This window comes from Anomaloglossus baeobatrachus, chromosome 12 (genome assembly GCF_048569485.1).
Source record: "Anomaloglossus baeobatrachus isolate aAnoBae1 chromosome 12, aAnoBae1.hap1, whole genome shotgun sequence".
In the NCBI taxonomy this organism is placed as follows: Eukaryota; Metazoa; Chordata; class Amphibia; order Anura; family Aromobatidae; genus Anomaloglossus; species Anomaloglossus baeobatrachus.
In genome coordinates, this window is record NC_134364.1 from 106,848,244 (window position 1) to 106,872,378 (window position 24,135).

The 24,135-nt window shown below is 41.6% G+C and overlaps 1 protein-coding gene across 1 annotated transcript; it reads left to right on the forward strand.

Annotated features, from left to right (window-relative positions):
• The first annotated feature begins 754 nt into the window (after positions 1–754).
• Positions 755–11,931, forward strand: LOC142257646 (olfactory receptor 10AG1-like). The gene is made up of 6 exons (XM_075329781.1): positions 755–1,633; positions 4,275–4,413; positions 5,379–5,501; positions 5,683–5,785; positions 11,475–11,577; positions 11,869–11,931. The coding sequence occupies exons 1-6, from the start codon at positions 755–757 to the stop codon at positions 11,929–11,931; spliced, it is 1,410 nt and encodes a 469-aa protein (XP_075185896.1).
• The last annotated feature ends 12,204 nt before the right edge of the window (positions 11,932–24,135 follow it).

Here is a 24,135-nt window from a genome sequence, read left to right on the forward strand (position 1 = left end):
TAGAAGGGCTACTTAATATGGTGGTTATGGTGGTCTCCTAAAAAAGCTACTCCTTGGCTAGGTCCTTCTCGGAGGGATATCTGGCTATTTACTGTGTTGAGACTCCTAACAGAGGCTCCACAGTGCTTTTTTTGAAAAGCATACATAATTACCTACAAACGTCATATGAAAGCCATCATTTTATTTTCATTTTTTATGAATGTTGTGTTTTTTTAATTAAACTGTAACTTTTTTGTGGCTGATCTTTTACAGGACTTAAAGTAAGGACCTTTACTGGGGAAGACAGAAACTGGAACAGTGAGCCACAGGATTAATTGCAGAAGGTTTTAGCTAAAGAAGAACATTTAACACAAATGGCAACATGGTAAAAAATAATAATATCTTTGAGCTAAATGGCACTCGACTGACATTCAGGTTCATCAGTTGGATCCACTTCTTCGGTTTTCTGTTTCTTTTTGTTCAAAATATCTATAAGAAAATATGAGGAAATATTATTTGCATTAGCCTACTTTGTATGTTATGTAGGAAACCAATTCAATAGATCCATAAAAGTATTGGTAAAATGAATGCAGGTTTTTTTTTTTGGATTAATGATTTTGTCAAAGTACTATGGAAAATTCCTTTAAATTTCCTGAAAGTATGAAAAAGATCAGAGATGGACATAATTGATGACAGATTGCAATGTAAAATAGGTAGATGCTCTTGTCACACTGACAACCTGTGGACATTTTTGTTATCTTGACTTGATTTCAAAATGCAATATGTCAACAAAACTTCATCAATGGAATTTGTTCTTTTGGGATTTTCCAATTTTCCTAAATTTCAGACCTTTCTCTTTTGTATAGTTCTTCTGGCATATATTATATGTATTCTAGGAAACATCACTATCTTTCTTTTAGTAAGGACCGATTCCTCTCTTCATGCTCCAATGTATTTTTTCATCAGCACATTTACAGTTTTGGAAATAATGTTTGTTTCTGTAACAGTTCCCAAATTGTTGGCTATCCTCATTCAGGCTAAGAAGACCATCTCGTTTTTTGGCTGTTTTATGCAGCTGTATGCCTTCAATGCTTTGGGACAGACAGAGTGCTTTCTTCTTTCGTTGATGGTTTTTGATCGACATCTAGCCATTAGCAACCCTTTACGTTATTCCGCTATAATGCATAGCCGATTCTGTTATGAGTTGGCGGTCTTGCCTTGGATATTTGGTTTTATTATATCGTTATTTCCTACAGTTGAAACTTTTCTTTTGGACTTCTGCGGACACAACAAAATCAACCATTTCTTCTGTGACGTGGCACCACTGCAAAATTTAGCATGTTCTGACCCATTTATTAGTAATTTTGCTACAATTGTGGCTGCTTTTATCTCAGTAGTTATGCCTTTTTTTGTTATAGTGGGGTTTTATATCAATATCATATATACTGTGTTGAAGATTGACAGCAAAGAGGGTAAATCAAAAGCTTTCTCAACGTGCTCGTCCCATCTCATCGTAGCATCTTTATTTTATGGCTCAGGCATAATTGTGTATTTGAAACCTAAGGGCAGTCACTACGACAAGTTTCTTGCCCTCACGTACACTGTGGTTACACCACTACTAAACCCATTCATTTATACTTTAAGAAATAGAGAGGTAAAACATGCTTTTACAAAAGTAACTAGACACTTTATAAACCAGTCTCAATATTTCATGAAACTTTGCATTACAAAAGTTTATTATAGCTTGACTCATGCTTTAGCTAATATTTTAAAAAATATTTAATTTTCTTACTTATAAAATCCTTTCTTGATCAAGCTGTTCTGAATCCGGACTGTTTTTCCTTTTATTCTTGTGTCTCTCCACTCCTGACAAATGGATTCCTCTTCCCTATATGTCAATCTAGTCTTTTTAGCCAAGTAGTTGTGGTTCTTAATTCTACTCTTTAGGCATGTCTAAAAAGACTAGATAGAGAGGTTTTTTGGTGGTTGTCCACCATTTTTTCTGGGAGGCTGGCACACCTGAAAGGCCTTACACGGCTGTGTTGTTAACGTTTTGCTTTATAAGGCATTTTGCTTTATCTTGATTTGGCTAATACTTTGTGTGCAGTATGGATTTGGATACCAGGGAAGCTCAATGGATCAATCAAGTAGGGAGCATTTTTGGTATTGGGGATGAATTATCCTTACCTTGTGACGTGACCTCTGTGGACGATCAGAAATTGATGAATGGTTTGATTAATTTACATAAACGTCTTACCAAGACTTGTTGGAACATACGAAGCCTGGAGGAATAGAAAAAAACTTAAAATCATACCTAGAAGGCTTAGAATACAAATATTCCCAGCTTGGAAAGCAGATCCACCCTTTAAAAGTGATTGGGAGCAGGGCTTACAGAAGTGTTCCATTATTCTATTGGAGATGTTAATTGAGCATGACCAAAGGTTGTTGGTTAAACTTAAAAAGGAGATCAAGATTAACCCCTTCAGCCCCCGGGCACTTTCCGTTTTTGCGTTTTTGTTTTTTGCTCCCCTTCTTCCGAGAGGCGTAACTTTTTTATTTTTCCATCAATCTTGCCATATGAGGGCTTGTTTTTTGCGGGACGAGTTGTAATTTTAAATGAAACCATAACTTTTACCATATAGTGTACTGGAAAACGGCAAAAAAATTCCAAGTGCGGAAAAAATGCAAAAAAAGTGTGATCATACAATAGTTTTTGGGATATTTTATTCACTGTGTTCACTATATGGTAAAACTGGTGTATATATGTGATGCCTCACGTCGGTGCGAGTTTGCAGACACCAAACATGTATAGGTTTACTTGTATCTAAGGGGTTAAAAAAAAATTCACAAGCTTGTCCAAAAAAAGTGGCGCACGTTTTGCGCCATTTTCCAAAACCCGTAGCGTTCTCATTTTTCAGGATCTGAGGCTCATTGATGGCTTATTTTTTGCGTCTCGACCTGATGTTTTTAACGGTACCATTTTTGCGCAGATGCTATGTTTTGATTGCCTGTTATTGCATTTTGCGCAAAATTTGCGGTGACCAAAAAACGTAATTTTGGTGTTTGGAATTTTTTTGCCGCTACGCCGTTTACTGATCAGATTAATTGATTTTATATTTTGATAGATCGGGCATTTCTGAACGTGGCGATACCAAATATGTGTGTATTTTTTTAACCCTTTAATTTTCAATGGGGTGAAAGGGGGGTGATTTGAACGTTTAGGTTTTTTTTATTTTTTTTTAATTTTTTAAAACTTTTTTTTTTACTTTTTTTTTTATTTTACTAGTCCCCCTGGGGGGCTATAGCGATCAGTAATCCAATCGCTTTGCACTATCTGCAGATCTCAGCTACAGAGCTGAGAACTGCAGATTTGCTGCTTCACTTTCAATGCCGGCTGTATTCCGGCATTGAGAGGAAGTGAGTCATGTTAGCTACAGGCGTCATCACATGACCCTGTGGTACCATGGCAACCACCGAAAGTCACGTGATCATGTCACGTGACTTCCGGTTGGTTCGGGGTAAGTGACTGTCATGGCGGCGCCCATATACATATCGCTGCCAGATTTTGGCAGCGAAATGTAAGGGGTTAATGGCCGCGGGTGGAAGCGATTCCACCCGCGGCTAGCAGGCACACGTCAGCTGTTGATAACAGCTGATATGTGCGCCGATCGCGGCCGTCTGCCCGCGGCAGGGGACGGGGCTTACCGGCACACGGTCCATGACGCACCCAGTACGTCATGGGTCGTTAAGGGGTTAAAGAGCAACAGTTGCAACCCTTGGACCAGGAAGGTGTGGTTTTGCCTTTTAAGAAAACATTGAAAACCATTATAGATCTATTTGAAATGGATATTGCGAAGGGAAAGAAGAACAAGTTTCATAGGGATAGATTGGACTATGCTATTAGTAAGGCGTATAGATGGTCGCATCAAGGTAACAAAAGGCATGTAAAAAGGCTAGATCCTGATGCTCCTGTTCCGGCTACCGATTCTTCTTCCAGTGATTTTATTTATCATCCGACATAAATGAACCAGAAGGGGCCTCCGTAAATCAAAACCTGTGGAAAAGAGAAAGAATCATCTTTATAATTGGTCCCCAACGCAGAGACTGGAAACACGCCAGAACAAGAGACACTAGATGCCCCAGCTTCAGAAAGTCTTTTGCAAGTTGTGAACCTTTCCTCTTATGTCCTCTCAGAAATAGAGACTAAGCTTTTAACCAGAGGTCTTTCTTTTCCCCCCATGAACAGACTTGACAAATTTGTCATAACCAAAGACCTTTACCTTTTTTGTATGCAGTTGGTCTTCAGGTATCTTTACAGTAAACCCTCGGCCTTGGACAAACTGCCTACAGGTGATAGGCTTGTGTTTCAAGATGGTGATAGGCTTGTGTTTCAAGATCTTCTTGACTTGGTGAGTGAAAATGAAAGGCCAGAGCGTACCAAGATTCCATATTCGGGACGTCTTTTGTCGCAGGCCACTCCCCCCCTTTAATATCTGTCCGGCCATACAGATTTTCTTTGAGAAAACCTGTATGGATATTAAGAATCTAAAGTTGTACAGGAATAGGTGCAATAATCTGTCTAAAGAAGAATTGCTCATTTTAGCCAAACTTAAGGATAATAGGATTTTATTATTAAAGAGGCAGACAAGGGGGGTAACATTGTGCTTTGGACAATGACATGTACTTGAGGGAAGCAAGAAGACATCTGCACAATGTAACTTATCAAATTTTACCACCAGACCCCACAGAGGTGTTCAAGAGGAAACTGGACAACTTGTTAAAATTATCATTGGACCAGGGCATCATTTCGTCTAAAGAAAAAAAAAAATTGACAACCAATCTTCCAGTTATCCCAACCTTCTATCTTTTGCCGAACGTGCACAAGGGACTACAGGCACCACCAGGTAGGCCTATTGTTGCTGGCGTCAGAGGTCTAATTGAAAGGCCTTGCATTTATGTGGATTTTTACCTACAACCTATTGCCCAACGCCTACCATCCTATGTGAGAAATTCGGCACACATATTGGAACGAATGTGAGGTCTAAGGGTGCCACCAGACACCATTTTGGTCATCTTGGACGTCGAATCCCTATATACATGCATTAACCATGATCTTGGGCCATTTTTTTGTTTCTTGATCAGCAGAGCATGGAGATCTACGACACGATGCATTTATTCTGGAACTCCTAAGGATGATACTTGAGAAATCTACGTTGTATTTGACAGGACTTTTTACAAGCAGATAGTCGGGACTGGGATGGGGGCGCGTTGTGCACCATCTTATGCTAACGCATTTCTCAGATGGTGGGAGCAAATTAAGGTATGTACCCTGGATCTTTACACCAGATTTGCACTAAAATGGTGCAGATATATTGATGATATCCTGTTCCTCTGGACAGGTCCTCCTGAGGCCTGTGAGGAGTTAATTCGGGAATTAAACCAAAATGAGGTGAACATTAAGCTGACAAATACAATGTCCACCTCATCAGTTGAATTCTTGGCTTTGAAAATCAACTTGGCGGGTGAGTCCCTGGTTACTTCTTTTTTCAGAAAGCCTACTGCTTCTAACAGCCTGTTGCATTACTCCATTTTCCACCCTCCACATGTCTGAAATGCCATACCTAAGGGGCAATTTTTGAGGGTTCGGAGGGATTGCAGCAAACTGACTGATTTTTGTGCACACGCATCTGATCTTTCCAATAGATTCAGAGCAAGGGGATATCCACGGAGAGTCATTTCCTCAGCTTTTCAGTCAACACTCAATATGGACCAAGGGGATCTGTTGGCACCAAAGACCCATGCACAGGTTGGAAGTGTTACTCTTACATCACAATATCACAGCCAGTGATGTGATGTCTATAAGATCCTAGAAAACAACTGGGGTATCTTTCGGAGTGAAAAGAAGTTGTGCACATTCATTCCTGAAAGACCCAGGATGGTAGCTCGGAGGGCCAGAAATTTAAAATCTTTTCTGACTACCAGCCAATTCCAGAGACAGACACAGAGCCTAGGTAGAGGCATCAAGCTTATTGGAACTTTCCCTTGCGGGGACTGTACAGTGTGTCCTTACATGGTGGCGGGGGATCATTTCTCACTGTACATTTTTCCAAAACAGGTCAACTGCTGGTCGTACCATAATTGCCGTTCAAGACATGTGGTGTATGTCTTGAAGTGTGGCTGCCCTAAATTATACATGGGTCAAACAGCCCAGGAGTTACGGCGCAGATAGCATCAACACGGCAAGGGAAGACCTGAAGAAGGGTAAGATCTTTTTGCCTGTAGCCATGCATTTTCTCACATGCCATGGAAGCCGCCATTCAAGCCTCAAGGTACTCGTGGTTGACTCGGTCAACCAAGGGATCAGGGGCTGTAATGTGGGAAAGGAACTGCTACGACGAGAATCCAAATGGATTTATTCTCTTAACAGTCTTCCACCCCATGGCATTAGTGAGGAGATCCTGTATAATGGTTTTTATGCTACAATCTAACCTTGTTTTTGTCACTTGTTACAGAATATGTTTATGCTTCCAGTCATACATGTATCTTTCTGGATTGATGGTCTGATATCCACTTTGTCTTGTTATCTGGTTATGACGCCATTGCCATTTGGACAGGACGCTCCTTTTGCGATCAGCTGTTCATGAACTTGTCTGCTTTTTCTTCATAGGATATTTCTGGCAGCCCAGTCAAGAGATTTTTTGGTATATGTATGTGAGACCTGGCTCAACTATCAAAAGAGAGGGTGTCGGGCAGCAAAAAATGAGTACTAGAAAATAGAATCACTTTGGCACACCAAAAACGAAATAAAAAAGAAAGAGTCTGTGATAAGCAACTCTCGTTATTTATTGGTCAGTATATAAAACAAAGAAAAATGCCCATTGTGTCGACCCTTCAGGGGTCTTTCTCAAGGACAATTGGTCTGTCCAGAAAAAGTAAGACAAAATAATGGAATCAGTTACAATATATACATATGTACGACAAAAACAAAGAAAATGATCAAATGCCCGATAATTTATGTATCAAATATTTTATTTTTATTTTACTACATTAAATATATAATTAATATTTTCAAATTTATGGTAGCACATTTCAACATGCATCTGTAACATTACAATAAAGAAACAAGACCGGGACCACAATTGTCAAGATATAAAAGACATATATTTATACTGCATATAGACACATTTTCCTGAAGATCACTAAGGTCCTATGGAGCAGAAATTTAACATATAAAGATCTGCTTCACATGGGCTATCATTATATACCACTAAAGGTTGCCAAAGGGTGTTCAATGCAGATATATTGCTGAAAAAGCTCTGCCAGTGAAGCTCCCTATGAGCTCACAATCTAACATAGACAAATATTTAGGAAAAACCTATGGCCCACTGGATTTGTATAATGAATTCACCTTGATCAGTATGCACAGCAATTGTGTGGCGGTCACCACGGTCAAAACACCCAACACGTGTTTCGGCTTCCTGAGTCCTTCATCAGTGGGCGTGTCTAAAAGATCAGAGAGGGATGTTTAAATACCTCCCACATCCAATCATTACTTTGCACTCTTGTTGACCCGCGTGTCGTCATGGCAACATCCTGCGTCACTGATCAGACTATCCGGGGCATCACATGACACAGATACATAAGACCCGTGAAGACACAGCAAGCCGGCCAGGCATCGTTAAACCATGACAACCGCACGTTCAGGTGCAGAGCAGTATACAGAAAATAGCATATAATAATGGCGACTATATAAAGAAATGGGAATAGAAAAAAGAAAAAATTCCCATATATATTTATATATACACACAATCCTTAATTCCCAATATCAAAAAAGGGGGATAAGAATACCAGTTCATATAAGAGAGGGGACAATGTATTCCCACAATTATGCTACAACAACAAACTGGAGAAGAGAAAATACATATATAAATCCAGATATAATTCAGCTATTACAATTATAATATTACAATATACATCATTATTATATTTCACCTATCAAAAGGAAATGGAGGGATCATTATCAAATAATCACATAATACACATAATCAATAGTATGTATCAACAATTCAATATCCATTCTATGTACATCCATATAGTCCAAGCCACGAAAATCAGACTCAAAATCACTTAGTTTGAGTCAACTATATAAATATTTTATTGATTTTAGATCTCTCCATAATAACTCACGTATTTGGTATATATATTAATACAACCTATCTATAGTTTTTATAAATGCAAAGATAATCTGAGTCGTGGATAGACAATTACGCGGATGTACATTATCAATATTATATATACACACTAAGCAATAAATTAAAGTTTTACATTGGTCTCCCATGATGTAAATTTCTGGACCATACTCTGCTTAGCATCAAAGAACGTGCAAGTGTAGGTAGGACTGATGACTTTCTTTAGCTATGTAGTAGCTTGATGTTATTTGATCCCATTTATATCGATCATAAATAATAAATCCTCCTCCAGATAAATCGTCACCTCATCCATGAACTAAACCATTCCCAGTCATAGCTAAAATAAAATTAAAAAGAAAAACAACAAAAAAACAAAAAAAACCAAAACAGGCCACATAACCACCAGTTCCCATATTTTGAGTATTTTGAGATCAAGACATTTTTTGAGGGCTCATCTGGCCCTTAAAGAGTTAAAGAGTTGTATTAAAGGACATTTCTACATATAAATTTAGACAGGCACAATGTGGTGTTTTTGTACACTTTTTTTCTCAAATGTTACTTTCTGTATCTTAGTATTACCAAAAGTCGCTCATTTGTCTATTTTGTCCTGAGCTATTATATTTATCTTAGTGTGCGTACTCAATATTTTCATAATCCTTTGCTATCTTATATCAGAATATGTTTGTACACTCCTGTGTCATTCTTTATTTTACATTGGAACATGTACATATGTCCCTTTTGGATTATACCTATGGGTCTGGTCAGCGCCGGACTGGCTACCGGAGGAATCTCCAGTAATGCCAGGCCTGGATTCGGGTACCTGCATTGCACTCCGGAGCTCTCACCTGAACTCCGGAGTGCAGCCAAGACTGTACCGCGAGTGTCGAGTGATTGATTCTCCGGCGATTGCGCTTCAGTTCATGACAGCTGCGGACAGGCCGGGCTGCAATCCAGAGTTCAGGTTGAAGCACCCCGGCCTATCTGCAGCTGACATAAACTGAACCGCAAGCGCCAGGGAATCAATCACTCGGCGCTCGCGGTACAGTCTTGGCTGCACTCACTCCAGAGCTCAGGTGAGAGCTCCGGAGTTCAGTGCAGGTACCTGAATCCAGGCCTGGCATTACTGGAGATTCCTCCAGTAGCCAGCCCGACGCTGGGTCCGGTTGTTTCATTGTATAGGCTTATGGGCACATGCACTCCTTTTACCTATTGTCTCAACAGCTTCCTATGTCATTATGTACTTTTTTTACATATCTCTGGACTTCAAGTCCAACTTTTTTTTTTCATACATCTTCTCCTGTTTGTGATTGATCAGCACTCCCGCTGTGCATCCAACTCCTCTGGCACTACAACACAAGCATACAGGTGAAGTTTATTATTTCTTAACACTGAGAATATAAATGGAAGCCATGCATGTTTCTGACACTCACGCCTTGCCCTTGAGAAATCTTCCACATGGTAGCGATACGCGTGGGGCTGTAACCCACAGTAGGTCAATTTTCCTCACATGTCCAGCCCTGGATTTTTCAGGTCGGTTTTCCCCACAGGTGGCCCTTTGTCATTTAGGCTGTGGAGTATTTTATTCAGCAGATTTAGTTGCATGCTTAAGCTAAGCTTTAGCGTATATTTCAAATCAGCTTTGGATACGCCAGCTTTACTAGCAACAAGCACCAGCACTATCAGGTTCTGGTAACGTATTTCATTTTGGGCCTATTGTTTATCTAAACTGGCCGTCCATTGAGTATTCAGAGCGTTGGTTTAGGCTAGTTTCACACTTGCGTTGAACGGTATCCGTTGCATTGCGTTGTGTAACGGATGCAACGGATGTGTTGCATATAGTGGCACAACGGATGCAACGGATGCTGTAAAACAACGCAATTCGTTTTGATTTTTTTTTTTTTACAGTTTTATCAGCGGCAGACTATTGTGAACGATCAGCTGATCGCTCCCAGTAGCCGGCCGCCGGGTGATCAGCTGATCGCTCCCTGCTGCCGACCGCCGGTGATCAGCTGAGCGCTGTCACTTGCCGGCCGCCGGGTGATCAGCTGATCGCTCCCTGCAGCCGACCGCCGGGTGATCAGCTGAGCGCTGTCACTTGCCGGCGGCCGGGCATGCCGGCGGCCGGGAGGGTGCTCAGCTGAGCGCTGTCACTTGCCGGCGGCCGGGTGGGCGCTCAGCTGAGCGCTGTGACTTGCCGGCGGCCGGGCATGCTGGCGGCCGGTCGCTCAGCTGAGCGCTGTCGCTTGCCGACGGCCGGGCGCTCAGCTGAACGTTCGGCCACCGCGAGCCAAAATAAAGTTTGATTTAAAAAAAAAAGCGCATGCGCAGTGAAATCCAGAGGATTCCGATGCTCAAAATAACGTTACATGCTGCGTTGCTCCCGCTGGGCGGAAGCAACGGAGCGTCGCCCAGCGGAAGCAACGCAGGTCCTTTTGGTACAATCCGTCACCCATACAAGTCTATGGGAAACAGCGGAATCCGTTAACGGATTCCGCTGTTTTCCAAAAGGGTCGATTGTAACGGAAGGAAATAAACGCAAGTGTGAAAGTACCCTTATCCTCATGTTTTTCTGCTTTAGGCATTTATCCATTCCTCTGTGGGTATATTCAATACACATTCAATTTATGTTTGTCAGTCAGGCCCAGTCACAAACAACCACTAACCAGCGATCCCGACAATGATACATCCTGATAAGGATCACTGGTAAGTTGCTAGGAGGTCGTTGGTGAGATGTCACACAGTCAGACCTTACCATCGACTCAGTAACAATACAGGTTGCAGTAGCGACCTGTATAACGACAGCGGCAGTCATTGAGACCCTGTCACACAGCGTCAAACACAGCGATGTCTCCTGCCCAGCAGGACATCACCTTTGAAGAAAATGGTCCGGACCATTCTGCAATGACTAGAGATCTCACAGCAGGGGCCTGATCGCTGGTAGGTGTCACACATAATGAGATCGCTGGCGAGATCGTGACTGCGTCACAGAAACTGTGACTCTGCAACGATCTTATTAGCGATCTCGTTGTGTGTGACGGGGCCTTTATGGTCATTTTGGACATGTATATGTGATTTTTCCAGCATATGGACCCTTTTTTATTTCACCCCAAGCATTTGTGTGTGGGTTACTTTGTTTGCACCAAGTTTCTTGGTTTTAAATGTTTTTAGAGGTTGTCATTTGCTGTTTTTGTATTCAATTCATGTGTGTTTTTTCTACTTTCATCTATAAATAAAGTATGTTTTTTGATATATTGTACAATTGTGTGCTGATTTCATATATCAGGTACTCTTTTTCTTTCACTCCAGCATGAAACCTAAAGGCAGTCACTGCGACAAGTTTCTTGCACTCACGTACACTGTGGTTACACCACTACTAAAGCCATTTATTTATACTTTAAGAAATATAGAGGTAACAAATGCTTTTACAGAAGTAACTAGACACTTTATAAACCAGTCTCAATATTTCATGAAACTTTGCATTACAAAAGTTTAATAGCTTGACTCACTTTTTAGCTAATATTTTCAAAAATATTTAATTTTCTTACTTGTAAAATCCTTTCTTGATCAAGCTGTTCTGAATCCGGATGGTTGTTCCTTTTGTTCTTGTTCCTCTCCACTCCTGACAAATGGATTCCTCTTCCCTATGTGTCAAACTAGTCTTTTTTGCTAAGTAGTTGTGGTTTTTAATTCTACTCTGTAGGCATGTCTAAAAAGACTAGATTTAGAGGATGACCTCACCAATGGTCGTCAGATTCATGGATAAAAAAAAAGTTAATAGTATAATAGTATAAAAAATAGTTAATAATGACTAAATTTTAAATTCCCTAAATGGATGACTATTCATATTTACATCCTTGGAGATTATAGACTAAGCATTCACACAAATATTCTTTTACCTGTTAAACTAGAAGTATAGGGCTGTAACATTAAAAATCACCAACGAACCCCAATATAATGGAATTAATGGAGAAAAAGCCCACAACATTTCTCGATTGCCATAATCTGTTAATTGTATTGTATGAGTTGTTATAATTAGAAGAATATATACAGTGAAGGAAATAAGTATGTAATCCCTTGCTGATTTTGTAAGTTTGACCACTAACAAAGACATGAACAGTCTATAATTTTAAGGGTAGATTAATTTTAACAGTGAGGGATAAAATATCCAAAATAAAATCCAGAAAATCACATTGTATAAATTATATAAAATTTGCACACAGAAATAAGTATTTGATCCCTCTAGCAAACAAGATTTAACGCTTGGATTTAAACCCTTGTTGGCAAGAACAGCAGTCAGACATTTTTTTGCAGTTAATGATGAGGTTTGTGCACATGTCAGGAGGAATTTTGGTCCACTCCTATTTGCAGATCATCATAAAAATCATTAAGATTTTGAGGCTGTCGCTTGGCAACTCAGAGCTTAATCCCATAGGTTTTCCCATAGGTCTGGAAACTAGCTATGCCACTTCATGACCTTAATGTGCTTCTCTTTTGAGACACTCCATTGTCGCCTTGGCTATATATTTTGAGTCATTCTCATGCTGGAAGACTCAGCCATGACCCATTTTTAATATACTGGCGGAGGGAAGGAGGTTGTCACTCAGAATTTTGCTGTACATCACTCCATCCATTGCCATTGATGTGGTGAAGTGGTCCTGTGCACTTAGCAGAGAAACATCCCCAAAACATATTGTTTCCCTCTTCATTCTTGACAGTGGAGTCGGTGTTCTTTGAGTCAAAGGCAGCATGTCTCTTCCTCCAAACACGGCGAGTTGCGTTAAGGGTAAACAGCTCCCTTTTTGTCTCATCTGACCACAGCACCTTCTCCCAATCACTCTCAGAATCATCCAGGTGTTCATTGGCAAACCTCAGATGGGCCGGCTGCACATAGGCCTTCTTGAGCAGTGGGACTTTGTGGGCCCTGCACAATTTTAAGCCATTACTGCATAATGTGTTATCAATGGTTTTCTTGGTGACAGTGGTCCCAGCTGCCTTGAGATCATTAAGAAGTTTCACCCATATAGTTTTAGGCTGAACTCTCACCTTCCTCATCATCCTGGATACCCCACGAGGTGAGATTTTGTATGATGCCTCTAATCTATGTCGATGGACACTCATTTTGTATTTCTTCCATTTTCTTACTATTGCACCAACAGTTGTCTCCTTCTCACCCAGCGTCTTACTTATGGTTTTGTAGCCCATTCCAGCCTTGTGCAGGTCTATGATCTTGTCTCTGACATCCTTAGAAAGCTCTTTGGTCTTACCCATGTTGTAGAATTTAGGGGTGCTTCACACATAGCGAGATCGCTACCGAAATCACTGCTACGGCACGGTTTTGGTGACGCAACAGTGACCTCATTAGCGATCTCGCTGTGTGTGACACTGAGCAGCGATCTGGCCCCTGCTGCGAGATCGCTGCTCGTTACACACAGCCCTGGTTCATTTTCTTCAAAGGCGCTCTCCCGCTGGGACACACAGATCGCTGTGTGTGACAGCGAGAGAGCGACGAAATGAAGCGAGCAGGGAGCAGGAGCCGGCATCTGGCAGCTGCGGTAAGCTGTAACCAGGGAAAACATCGGGTAACCAAGGTGGTTACCCGATATTTACCTTAGTTACCAGCCTCCGCAGCTCTCCCGCTGCCTGTGCTGCCGGCTCCGGCTCTCTGCACATCTAGCTGCAGTACACATCGGGTTAATTAACCCGATGTGTACTGTAGCTAGGAGAGCAAGGAGCCAGCGCTAAGCAGTGTGCGCGGCTCCCTGCTCTCGCGGTTATGATCGCTGCTTCGGCTGCTGTGTTTGACAGCTAAGCAGCGATCATAACAGCGACTTACAAGGTCGCTGTTACGTCACAGAAAATGGTGACGTAACAGCGACCTCGTTGTCGCTGTCGCTTAGTGTGAACCAGCCCTTAGAGTCTGACTGATTAATTGAGTCTATAGACAGGAGTATTTTATACAGGTGACAATGTAAGAGCTATCTGTAATGCAGGTAACAATTTAATTAGGAGCATCTAAGTGTCTGTAGGAGCCAGAACTCTTAATGGTTGGTAGGGGATCAAATACTTATTTCTCTCTGCAAAATGCAAATACATTTACATAATTTAATCAATATGATTTTTTGGATTTTACTTTGGATATTCTATCTCTCACTTTTAAAACTAACCAACCCTTAAAATTAGAGACTGTTCATGTCTTTGTCAGTGGGCAAACTTACAAAATCAGCATGGGAGCTTCACTGTATATGTTATTTTGTATATATATATATATATATATATATATATATATATATATATATATATATATTATTAGCTTTTTGATTATCATTTTTATATATTGTATTAAAGGGGTTTTCTGGGTTCTAACCATGTTTCTGCAGTCAGTATAGGTGCACACTGTCACGATTCTCCTCTAGTCACAGCACAATTGGAAGGTTTTCCATTCGCATACTTAAAATCATGTGAAATCTGGCTTCTCTGTACAAAATATTGAGGGAAGCGTATGAAAATGTATTTGCCACCTCGCCACAAGTATGCAAATACAGAGGCGCCATTAGACAGAGACCTATAGTCATCCGGTAAGGAGAATGGTGCATCAATATGTTCAGTTCCACATCTTGGCAGTACAGATGGATGTTGAAATAATCTATGTCAGGCAGTAGGAACAAAACATAAAAATACCTCCACAGCCCTAAGTATAGTTGTGGGATGCACAGTTGCCAAATTGTAATATTAAAATAGGTATGCAAAGAGTAAAACGTATATAATGTTTTCAAATTATATTATTTTTTTTAAACACTACGATTCCCCCACAGCAAAATATTATAACTAAGAATACAATGCAAGAATATAAACTTGCCACAACAGACAATAGTATTTTTGTGACGTGTATTCATGTTAAATTGTAGAAGTGAAAAAAAAGTACTGCCCAAAAATTACTTTTTTTAATTGTTTCATAAAAACAAAATAATTTCTCCCTTCATTAACAAAATCCCATAACCTGAAAAAAACTTTGTTGCTAGGTAGATACATACACCGGATGGGAGTTGTAGAAACCTCAATTAGTATTGTTGTGTAGTGAATGGTTGTTATATTGGACCAATAAAAGTTGCAAAACTTTAACCTTTTTTATTTTTATTTTAATTATCTTTGCATTACCAATAATGCAACATAATCCTAAAATGTAATGTTCTTTCTTTTTGTAGCTACATTTAGATTCACACCTTGTCAGGGAGCTATAACATCAGTGTGAAGTAGTGTGGTAGAGTTGCTACATTTATCTAATAAAATAGGTATTGAAAAATAAAAATATGTAATTTTTTTTTTAAATGAAAAATAAATTACACTTACAAGCCTTTACTAGGCAAGACAAGATAAGAAAAGCTTAAGATTTACATCCCAAAAGCAAAATCCTGCAACAGGCTGCTGTATTCAGGTGGGGCATGTTTGGGTTTAATATTGGAATATTACAAGGAAGTGTCATAAAATTATATCTATTTTTTACCACCTTCACTCTTTGATTTTTTTTTATTTTGCCTTTAAAGAATAACAAATTCTGACTTGTCTGTTTCAAAAGCCAAAAAGAACACTTTCTGTGGCACACAACACACAAGGCTTGGTTTCAGGATTTTTTTTTGCTATCAAAATTAGAACAAAGGGGTATTATACTGTCGTCCTTTAATGTAGTGCTAGAAAAATTATTAAGTTATATCAAGCTGATGTGACTGCAGTATATTTGGATCAAGCCACTCATCTCTTCGGATAAGTGTTTGTGCACACTCCCATATCTTTGGTCTGAGTGCTGTCTATAAGGAAAATGGATTGCACTCAGACCAGTGTCGTTCAATACGGATGTGCAGAATAACAATTTTATTCACTGACTAAATCTGCATTTGAAAAAATGTCATCATGTATGACTTTCCTCCAAAATCGGATGAGACTTAAGCCCGCTTTACACCCTGCAATGTATCTTACAATGTGTCGGCGGGGTCACGTCGTAAGTGACGCACATCCGGCATCGTAAGGTACATTGCAGTGTGTGACAGCTACGTGCGATTGCAATTGAACGGTAAAACGTTCATCGCACGCACATTGTTCATTTCTCTAGGATTGAACGTTAGATTGTTCATCGTACCTGAGGCAGCACACATCGCAGTGTGTGACACCCCGGGAACGATGAACAGATCTTACCTGCGTCCTGCGGCTCCCGGCCAGCAATGTGGAAGGAAGGAGGTGGGCGGGATGTTTATGTCCCTCCGCTTCTATTGGCCGGCTGTCGCGTGACGTTGAACGTCCCTCCTACTCCAGGAAGTGGATGTTCGCCGCCCAGATCGAGGTCGTATGGACGGGTAAGTACGTGTGACGGGGGTTAATCGCTTGTGAGGCACGTTCAACAAATTGAACGTGCCGCATATGCGATAGGGGCGGTTACGATCGCATACAATATCGTATGCTGGATCGTAAGGTGTAAAGGAGGCTTAACTCATTCAAGTCTATAGGTGTGAAAAAAAATGAGATTTCATATGGAGCCATATTCTCCAAATTCTGTAACTTAAGATACTGTAAATACTCTTGCAATTTATTAACAACTGCCGGGTAAAAACAAAAAAAATAATATACACGGACAACATACGAATGACAAGTGAGAAAAGAATCATTCCATTTTTCTCGATGAAAATAGGATTGTTTTTCTTATACTGATGTGTGATCCTAGTTTAAGGCCATGATCACATAACTATATTTTTGGTCCGAGTGGAATAAAACAAAACATCAGATTGCACTTGGACCAATGCTATTCTATAGGGATGGGCACACTAAAGATTTTCTGCTTAGACCAAGTTTATCCAAGGATAAAATTGCAGAATGCATGATTTGCATATGGAAATAGGATTCCACTAAGTTATGCAAGTCAGTGGGTCTGAGAAAAAATCAAACCTCATCCGAATGCAGTCCAATTTTCAGGGATGGAGACTTTTTTCCATCTTCACCACAGTCAAGAAAAATGGATCACATGCCGATCAAACTCTGATCAGAGTTTAATCAGAGTTTAATCAGAGTATGATTAGCATAATTGGACCTATTTGCTCTGACGGAAAAAAATAGTCATGTGCCCCTAACCCAAGGCTGTCATTTTCGACAATTTCATCGTATATGAATTAACAAATGTAAGAAAACTTTGAAATTAAGTGGAGACTATTAGCTATATAAAAATGTGATGAAAATAACTACTTACAGTATATATTAAAAGGAAAATTTGAGAAAAAATGTGATTTTTTTGTTGTTGCAAATGCCTCTTTTCAACTTTTTTCCCTAAAAACTTGTTATTCTTGTGTAAATTAATTATTAATTAATGCTGAATCTCTTTCCTGGTACAAATCTAACTCTGCTTGCTGAAGTTCCATGTCTGATGCCCTCTCCTCCTGCTGAATCACTTTTCTGGTACAAATCTAATCCTGCTTGCTGAAGCCTTTGCTATGTCATCTGTTGCATTTAGCTCAATACTCACCAATGTATGTCTGTATTTTTTTTCTTTGTAAACCTTATCTGATGGTAGAAAGTGTGATATAGTGTAGACTAGACTCAGGCCTGGTGTTAGATCTGTTTTAACTCCTTTGATTAGCTCATCTCCTGGTGTGTCTATCCCTTGTTAAATTCCTTAACAAGCCAAATTCCCACAATTCACCTTACCTGCTCCTCTAGCCAGCTCTATATATTATACCAACGACTCTGTGCAGGGGATGGCGATGGCAAGGGCCTGTGCGCCCGGACCAGGGGATGATTGGTTACTCACAGTTGAATAAATCACACAAATCTTTTGGTAAACCAAGGTGCTGGTGGCCGTCCGCCACGGCCTTTGTACTTTGGTCCCCCACCCGGGCTGGTGGTCGCCGTCTTTCCCTCTGCACTGTCTTTGTTTATGTTAGACTTCCCGGTGTGGAACACGGGAGTCCAGTGCCGGCTTGTTGTGTACCTGAGGAGCCGTGCCCACTGATGCTGACCCGTGGGATCTACTGGGCCCTGGCGGATGCCATATCCCTCTCTGTGGCTGGTTGTCTGCTTTCGGGACTTTGGTTGGGACAGGACCTAAAATCCTGCCCTCAATTGGTTAATTAGCCAGGCCATTGGTTCCAGTCCTGGCTTCAGGGTCCAAGTATCCCCTCTGTGCACGGTTTCCGGGTCGGTTCTCCGGTGTCGGTACCAGTGGGCTACAACCCTGCCCCGGTCCACCTCGGATCTCAGGCTGCCATCTTCCCGTCGCCTGCTGACGGGGACCACCGTCTGCCACCTAGCCAATGCACCAGGGCTCCAACCCTGGCGCCGGTCAACTTAAGCTTCACCTCCGCTGGAGCTAAACCTAGCCCCAGCTTCCACTTCTTTCCACTTGAACTCCAAACTCTCTCTACTCGTTTCCCACCCCAGGCTGTCTAGACCCCTAGGTGGGCGTTCCCTATCCACCTGGTCCCACCCACTGGTGTGTCTGTCTTGCCCTGAGGGGGGTGGCTAGGGTTTCAGGTCAGCTGAATGTAACCCTTTGAGGGATGGTGTTATGCAGGGGGGCCTTTTGTGTGACTATCTGGTTCTGCCAGGGCGTCACTTTCCCCCTTGGTTTTGTTGAGGATAAGAATTGAGTGTCCAAAAATACTTAATTCAGCCATTTCATAGACTCAGGTATATAGTTTAGTAGATGTAAACTAACACACATATTTATGCATGTCTTTGTTCTCTTTTACTAACACGTATATATATGTATATTGCATATTTAGTGATTTTCCTTAAACACAGTATATACCAGCACATGTAATTTTAAAGATGGCTGCTATATCCGGTCTACACCCGGGACGATGGACAAAGGAATTCCTAAGAGACAGAACTGAACCAATCAAGAAGAGGATATGCAGATTTCTATATATCTTGAAGCCCCGACCTACAATATTTGATTGGACTAAAACTTTTGTTTACACCCCTTTACTTCTTGGTCTAGGGGTTTGGTCTAAGAATAAAGTCAGTCTTGCCTCAGCTTCTGTCGTGTGAGAGAGTGTTATAATTGATTCAATTAATTATTATTCTTTCTCGTTGTACACACACGACATTATAATTTGAAACAGCGGTCAGATCAAAAAGGGATCGCTTGTGTCTCGTCCTTAACAGTTTAATACAGACCGTCCGCAGGCTGTCCAACCACCAGCATTTATTTGAACTGGAACTATAAAAATTAGAAAAAGGAACAATTTACAAGTATAGTACAGTGGTACAATTTTTGTTTTCTTCCCCTACGGGAGGCACATTTTTTAAACGTTACACATCAAAAACGGGATGGACCGGGCCACTTCTCACCACACCCCACCCAAATCAACCTGCCCCTTGGTGCCACCGCTAAACACTGGTGTGCACCCCTTTGCCCAAGTCCAGGAACAGGTCCGGGTGTCGCCCACACGGGCTGGGTAAAAAGTTCCTTTCCCGGTAGTTTTTTGTCACGGGTAGAGTTGAGCGCGGTTCGCGGTTCGAGGTTCTCCAGTTCTAGGCTCGAGTGATTTTGGGGCCTGTTCTAGATCGAACTAGAACTCGAGCTTTTTGCTCTAGAAACGTTCGAGAGCGGTTCTAGCAGCAAAAAAACAGCTAATTCCTAGCTGGCTTTCCGCTGTAATAGTGTAAGTCACTCTGTGACTCACACTATTATGACATATCAGTGTATAGTGTGCGTGAACAACGCCTTCAGATCACTGCTGTTTGTATAATGGCGATCGCCATTTTTTTTTTTTCCTTGTTTTCCTTCCCTAAGCGCCGCGTCTTGTGGGGCGGGCCAGCATGTCAGCCAATCCCAGACACACACACAGCTAAGTGTACTTTTAGCCAGAGAAGCAACGGCATGTGTGATAGGATGTCCATGTCACATGTCCCTGCATTATAAAACCGGACATTTTCCTCCAGGACGCCATTATCTCATCTGTGTCCTTGGTGTCAGACATCACTGGCGCAGCTCCTATCGCCGATACAGCTGTATTACGCTCCATACACAGCGCTGTACAGCATAGGGATAGCACTTTCTATCAGTCCTTTTAAGGGCTCGTACCGGCAGGGTCAGAGACATAGGTGACAGGTCCTGAAAACAGAGACAGCGTCTGTGTAGCTAAGGTCAGGGATTTCCTCGCTGCATTTCCCCATTAGGAGGGAATAGAAAGGCAGGCTTCCATTCCTCTACCCAGAGCCCCACAATCCTAGCACTGTACACTCCTGTCCTCTGCACACTCCAACTCATTATAACTAAGCCATTATACTACCAAACACTGAGTGTACCTAGTGGCATCCTAAACGTGGCTATTGGACTTTTGTATAGTCCCACTAGTGCAAAGATATTTGCAGCACGTCTGCCTGCATTGCACACTCAAACTCATTATAACTAAACCATTATACTAGCAAACACTGAGTGTACCTAGTGGCATCCTAAACGTGGCTATTGGACTTTTGTATAGTCCCACTAGTGCAAAGATATTTGCAGCACGTCTGCCTGCATTGCACACTCAAACTCATTATAACTAAGCCATTATACTAGCAAACACTGAGTGTACCTAGTGGCATCCTAAACGTGGCTATTGGACTTTTGTATAGTCCCACTAGTGCAAAGATATTTGCAGCACGTCTGCCTGCATTGCACACTCAAACTCATTGTTACTTACTAAGACGTTATAATACCAAAAATTGAGTAAACTTAGTGGCATCATAGAACTGGCTGTTGTATTCCATTATTGTCCCACTGGTGCCAAGCTATTTCTAGCACCTGTGCAGGACACCCTCCTGCTCTGTTTTTAATAAGCTATAATGATAGCAAAAAATACTGCCATTTAGTGGCATCATAGAACTGGCTGTTGTATTCCATTAGCGCCCCACTGGTGCCAAGCTATTTCTAGCACCTGTGCAGGACACCCTCCTGCTCTGTTTTTAATAAGCTATAATGATAGCAAAAAATACTGCCATTTAGTGGCATACAAAAAGTGGCTGTTGGACTCCTTTATTGTGCCACTTGTGCCAAGCAATCTCAAGCACCTCTGCATTCTACCCTCATGCACATTTTGCTATGCTAATTTTATAGCAAACTCAGGGAATTCCTTGCTGCATTTGATCATTAGGAGGGATAGAAAGTGAGGCTTCTTTTACTGTCCTGGTACCCACAGAACACGGCCCCTGTACCCATCTGTCCACTTTTGCCACGCTATTTAATTTGCCCAAAGAGCTGACTCTTTTTCTGCCATCCTAAAATTGTCTGGAATACTAAGTTAGTGTTCCTTTGCTGCCAAGCAAGGTACAACACGTGTGCATTCTACACTCCTTTACATTTCTGGAATGCAATTATTAACTGCAGGTAGTCCAGGCAATCTGTGACGAAGGTGCAGGTGTGGATATAATGTAGCCTGCATCCAATGATGGTTCTCTCGATGTCTGACAGCTCAACAATACCATCTGTTTCCACTTCCAAAACAAGTGATGACCTGCCAATCACACTCCCTGTTGCGGGTAAAGGAGTGGAAGTTCAGTGTGAAAAACCATGTGTGACTGCTGTCCCCACAGTCACAGAGGATGAAGAGCACGCAGATGCACTTGATGGGGCAGGCTGTGGTTGCACAGGCACGCTAGGCTGCATTGTAGCACAGTGAAATTCACATTGCGACTTATGCTTCATTTTAAGTTGTGTACAGGGTGGGCTCCCCAGTATGCAGCAAAACCAGGCAACAGGAAAAGGACTCTAGGCAGTTGGGTTGATAAATGATTGTTTAGCTTTACCAAAACAAACAATAAGAACCATGCATGCAATTTAAATAACTGAACAATCTATTCTGTTGCCTACTACCTGCTAATCCCTCTGTGTAGCAGTAATTGTGTGTTTGTGCGTGTGTGTGTGCGTGTGTGTGCGAACACGACTTACCAGTGGCGCATCACAAGAGCTTCCAAGTTATCTACCTAAACATAGTCAAAACACATTACCCCCTCTGAATACCCTTGTTAGCTGAAGCCTCACAGATAATGCAGATGATAACAGTGTGAATGCAAACCACACAGCTCTGCAACACAGTCATGGAAATCTTGAAAAGCAACAGTCAATGCAAACATGTGTTGCTGTCCCTCTATGATTTAAACTGTACGTGACAATTTGACAGTGCAGAGGCAGCAAGTCTTATTGTCTATATAGTCGGCCTACCCAGAACATATATGTGTTTTGCTAATAAAACAAAGTGTTGCGTGCCCGCACTATTGTCTGGGCACAGCCTACCGTACCCAGGTACTGTGATGTCCAGTTTCCAGAAATACAGACTTTACGCTCCTCTCACGGTAAACAGTATAGACAGCACTGTAAGAATGTTGGTCTGTGGCTCAGGATGTTGCTCACTGGCATTACGGGGCTCATCATCAAAGTACAACATGACTCCCCTCACAATTCAACGAAGTGTTTCCGCGGTGGCTCCTTGCTGTAACACACACCTTTAGCTTTTCCTTCTGTTCATAGACAGCATCTCCAAGTCCACATCCGAAGAGCAATTTGATATTGCTATAGTGACCAAACCAAGGCAGATCCAAAAAAACAGCAGCCCCTTGTGTGTAGTCTGCAACAATGCATGCAATGGCAAATAAGCATGTTGCATTGACAGTGGCTAAAGCTGAGCAATACACCTTCACGCTATCAATTCATATCCATGTGATACTTCAAGGACGAACTACTCAAAGGTGTGAGTTTTTGCCTTCTACTTACAGATTGTTGACAAATCTTACAGATTCCATGACTTGGGTAATCCTTTGCGATGTCCATAAATTCACAGGCTAGGCAAGGCTTACAGCCCATGCGACCTGCATAGCCAACACGACTTCTGCTCAGAGTCAAAGTTGTGGTCCAGGATTCAGTTGTTGACTTGCTTCCAGTACTTTGTCTCTGGCCAGGAAGACGCAACGTAACCTCGTCGTCAGTAGCATCCTCCTCCACCTCCTCTGCTGACCTCATCGACTGGCTGACTTTGGTTTGACAGTAAGTGTGGTCTCCAACCTCATCAATAACCCTGTGTGTTTTCATTCCCCTCGTCTTGAGTCCTCCGAGACAACCTCTTCCTGCCCTGACCGAATAGTAAAGTTGTCATTCCAATCAGGTATCTGTGCTCCTCATCATGTTCCCCATTGTCTCCACCAGGAGGATTGACTTTTTGGAAATGGGGGTGTAGATTAGGCTCAGCACCTTCTTCATCGGGGCCTGGATCCCACTCACAAAGCTTCTGGCCATCTGCGCAGATCATTTCCCCTGTCTCATGGAACTCGCTACCTCAACACGTCAGATTATCTGCTACACCCGCAAGCTTCAAACTGAATCTGAAAACTCATCTGTTCAGAAATGACTATAACCTTCAATGAAACCACCACCATATGTACTTGACGCTCAACCTACACCACTCCTACTGTCTCCTCCCAAAAATCCTTTAGAATGTAATCCCGCAAGCGCAGGTCCCTCTTCCCTCTGTACCAGTCTGTCTATAGTTACTTGTATATGTATTCTGTATGTAACCCCCTTCTCATGTACAGCACCATGGAATCAATGGTGCTCTATAAATCAATCTATAATAATAATTATACTATAAATCAATAATAATAAAAATAATAATAACTTCCTTGTCTGTACTCATTGCAGCTTTGGAGCAGACCTCTGATTCCCAGGCTATAGTGCGACTGAACAGCTATGCAAACGCAACCATCTCTGTTACCCCATACTCAGCAGGGCTGGTGGAAACTTGAGAGCTGTTAGGAAGCAAGTGCGATTGGATTGACACCACAGAGGAATGGAGTATTTGGGATCTTGAAATTGGGGTGGAGGAGAGGCCACTTTATGGAGCACTTCAGATCCATTGAAGCAGCTGCTGTTTTGGCCTCATCTACATTTGTTAGCGATGGTTGTGTCCGTGAAAAAAAGGATCATATCAGATTATCCATGGGAAGAAGT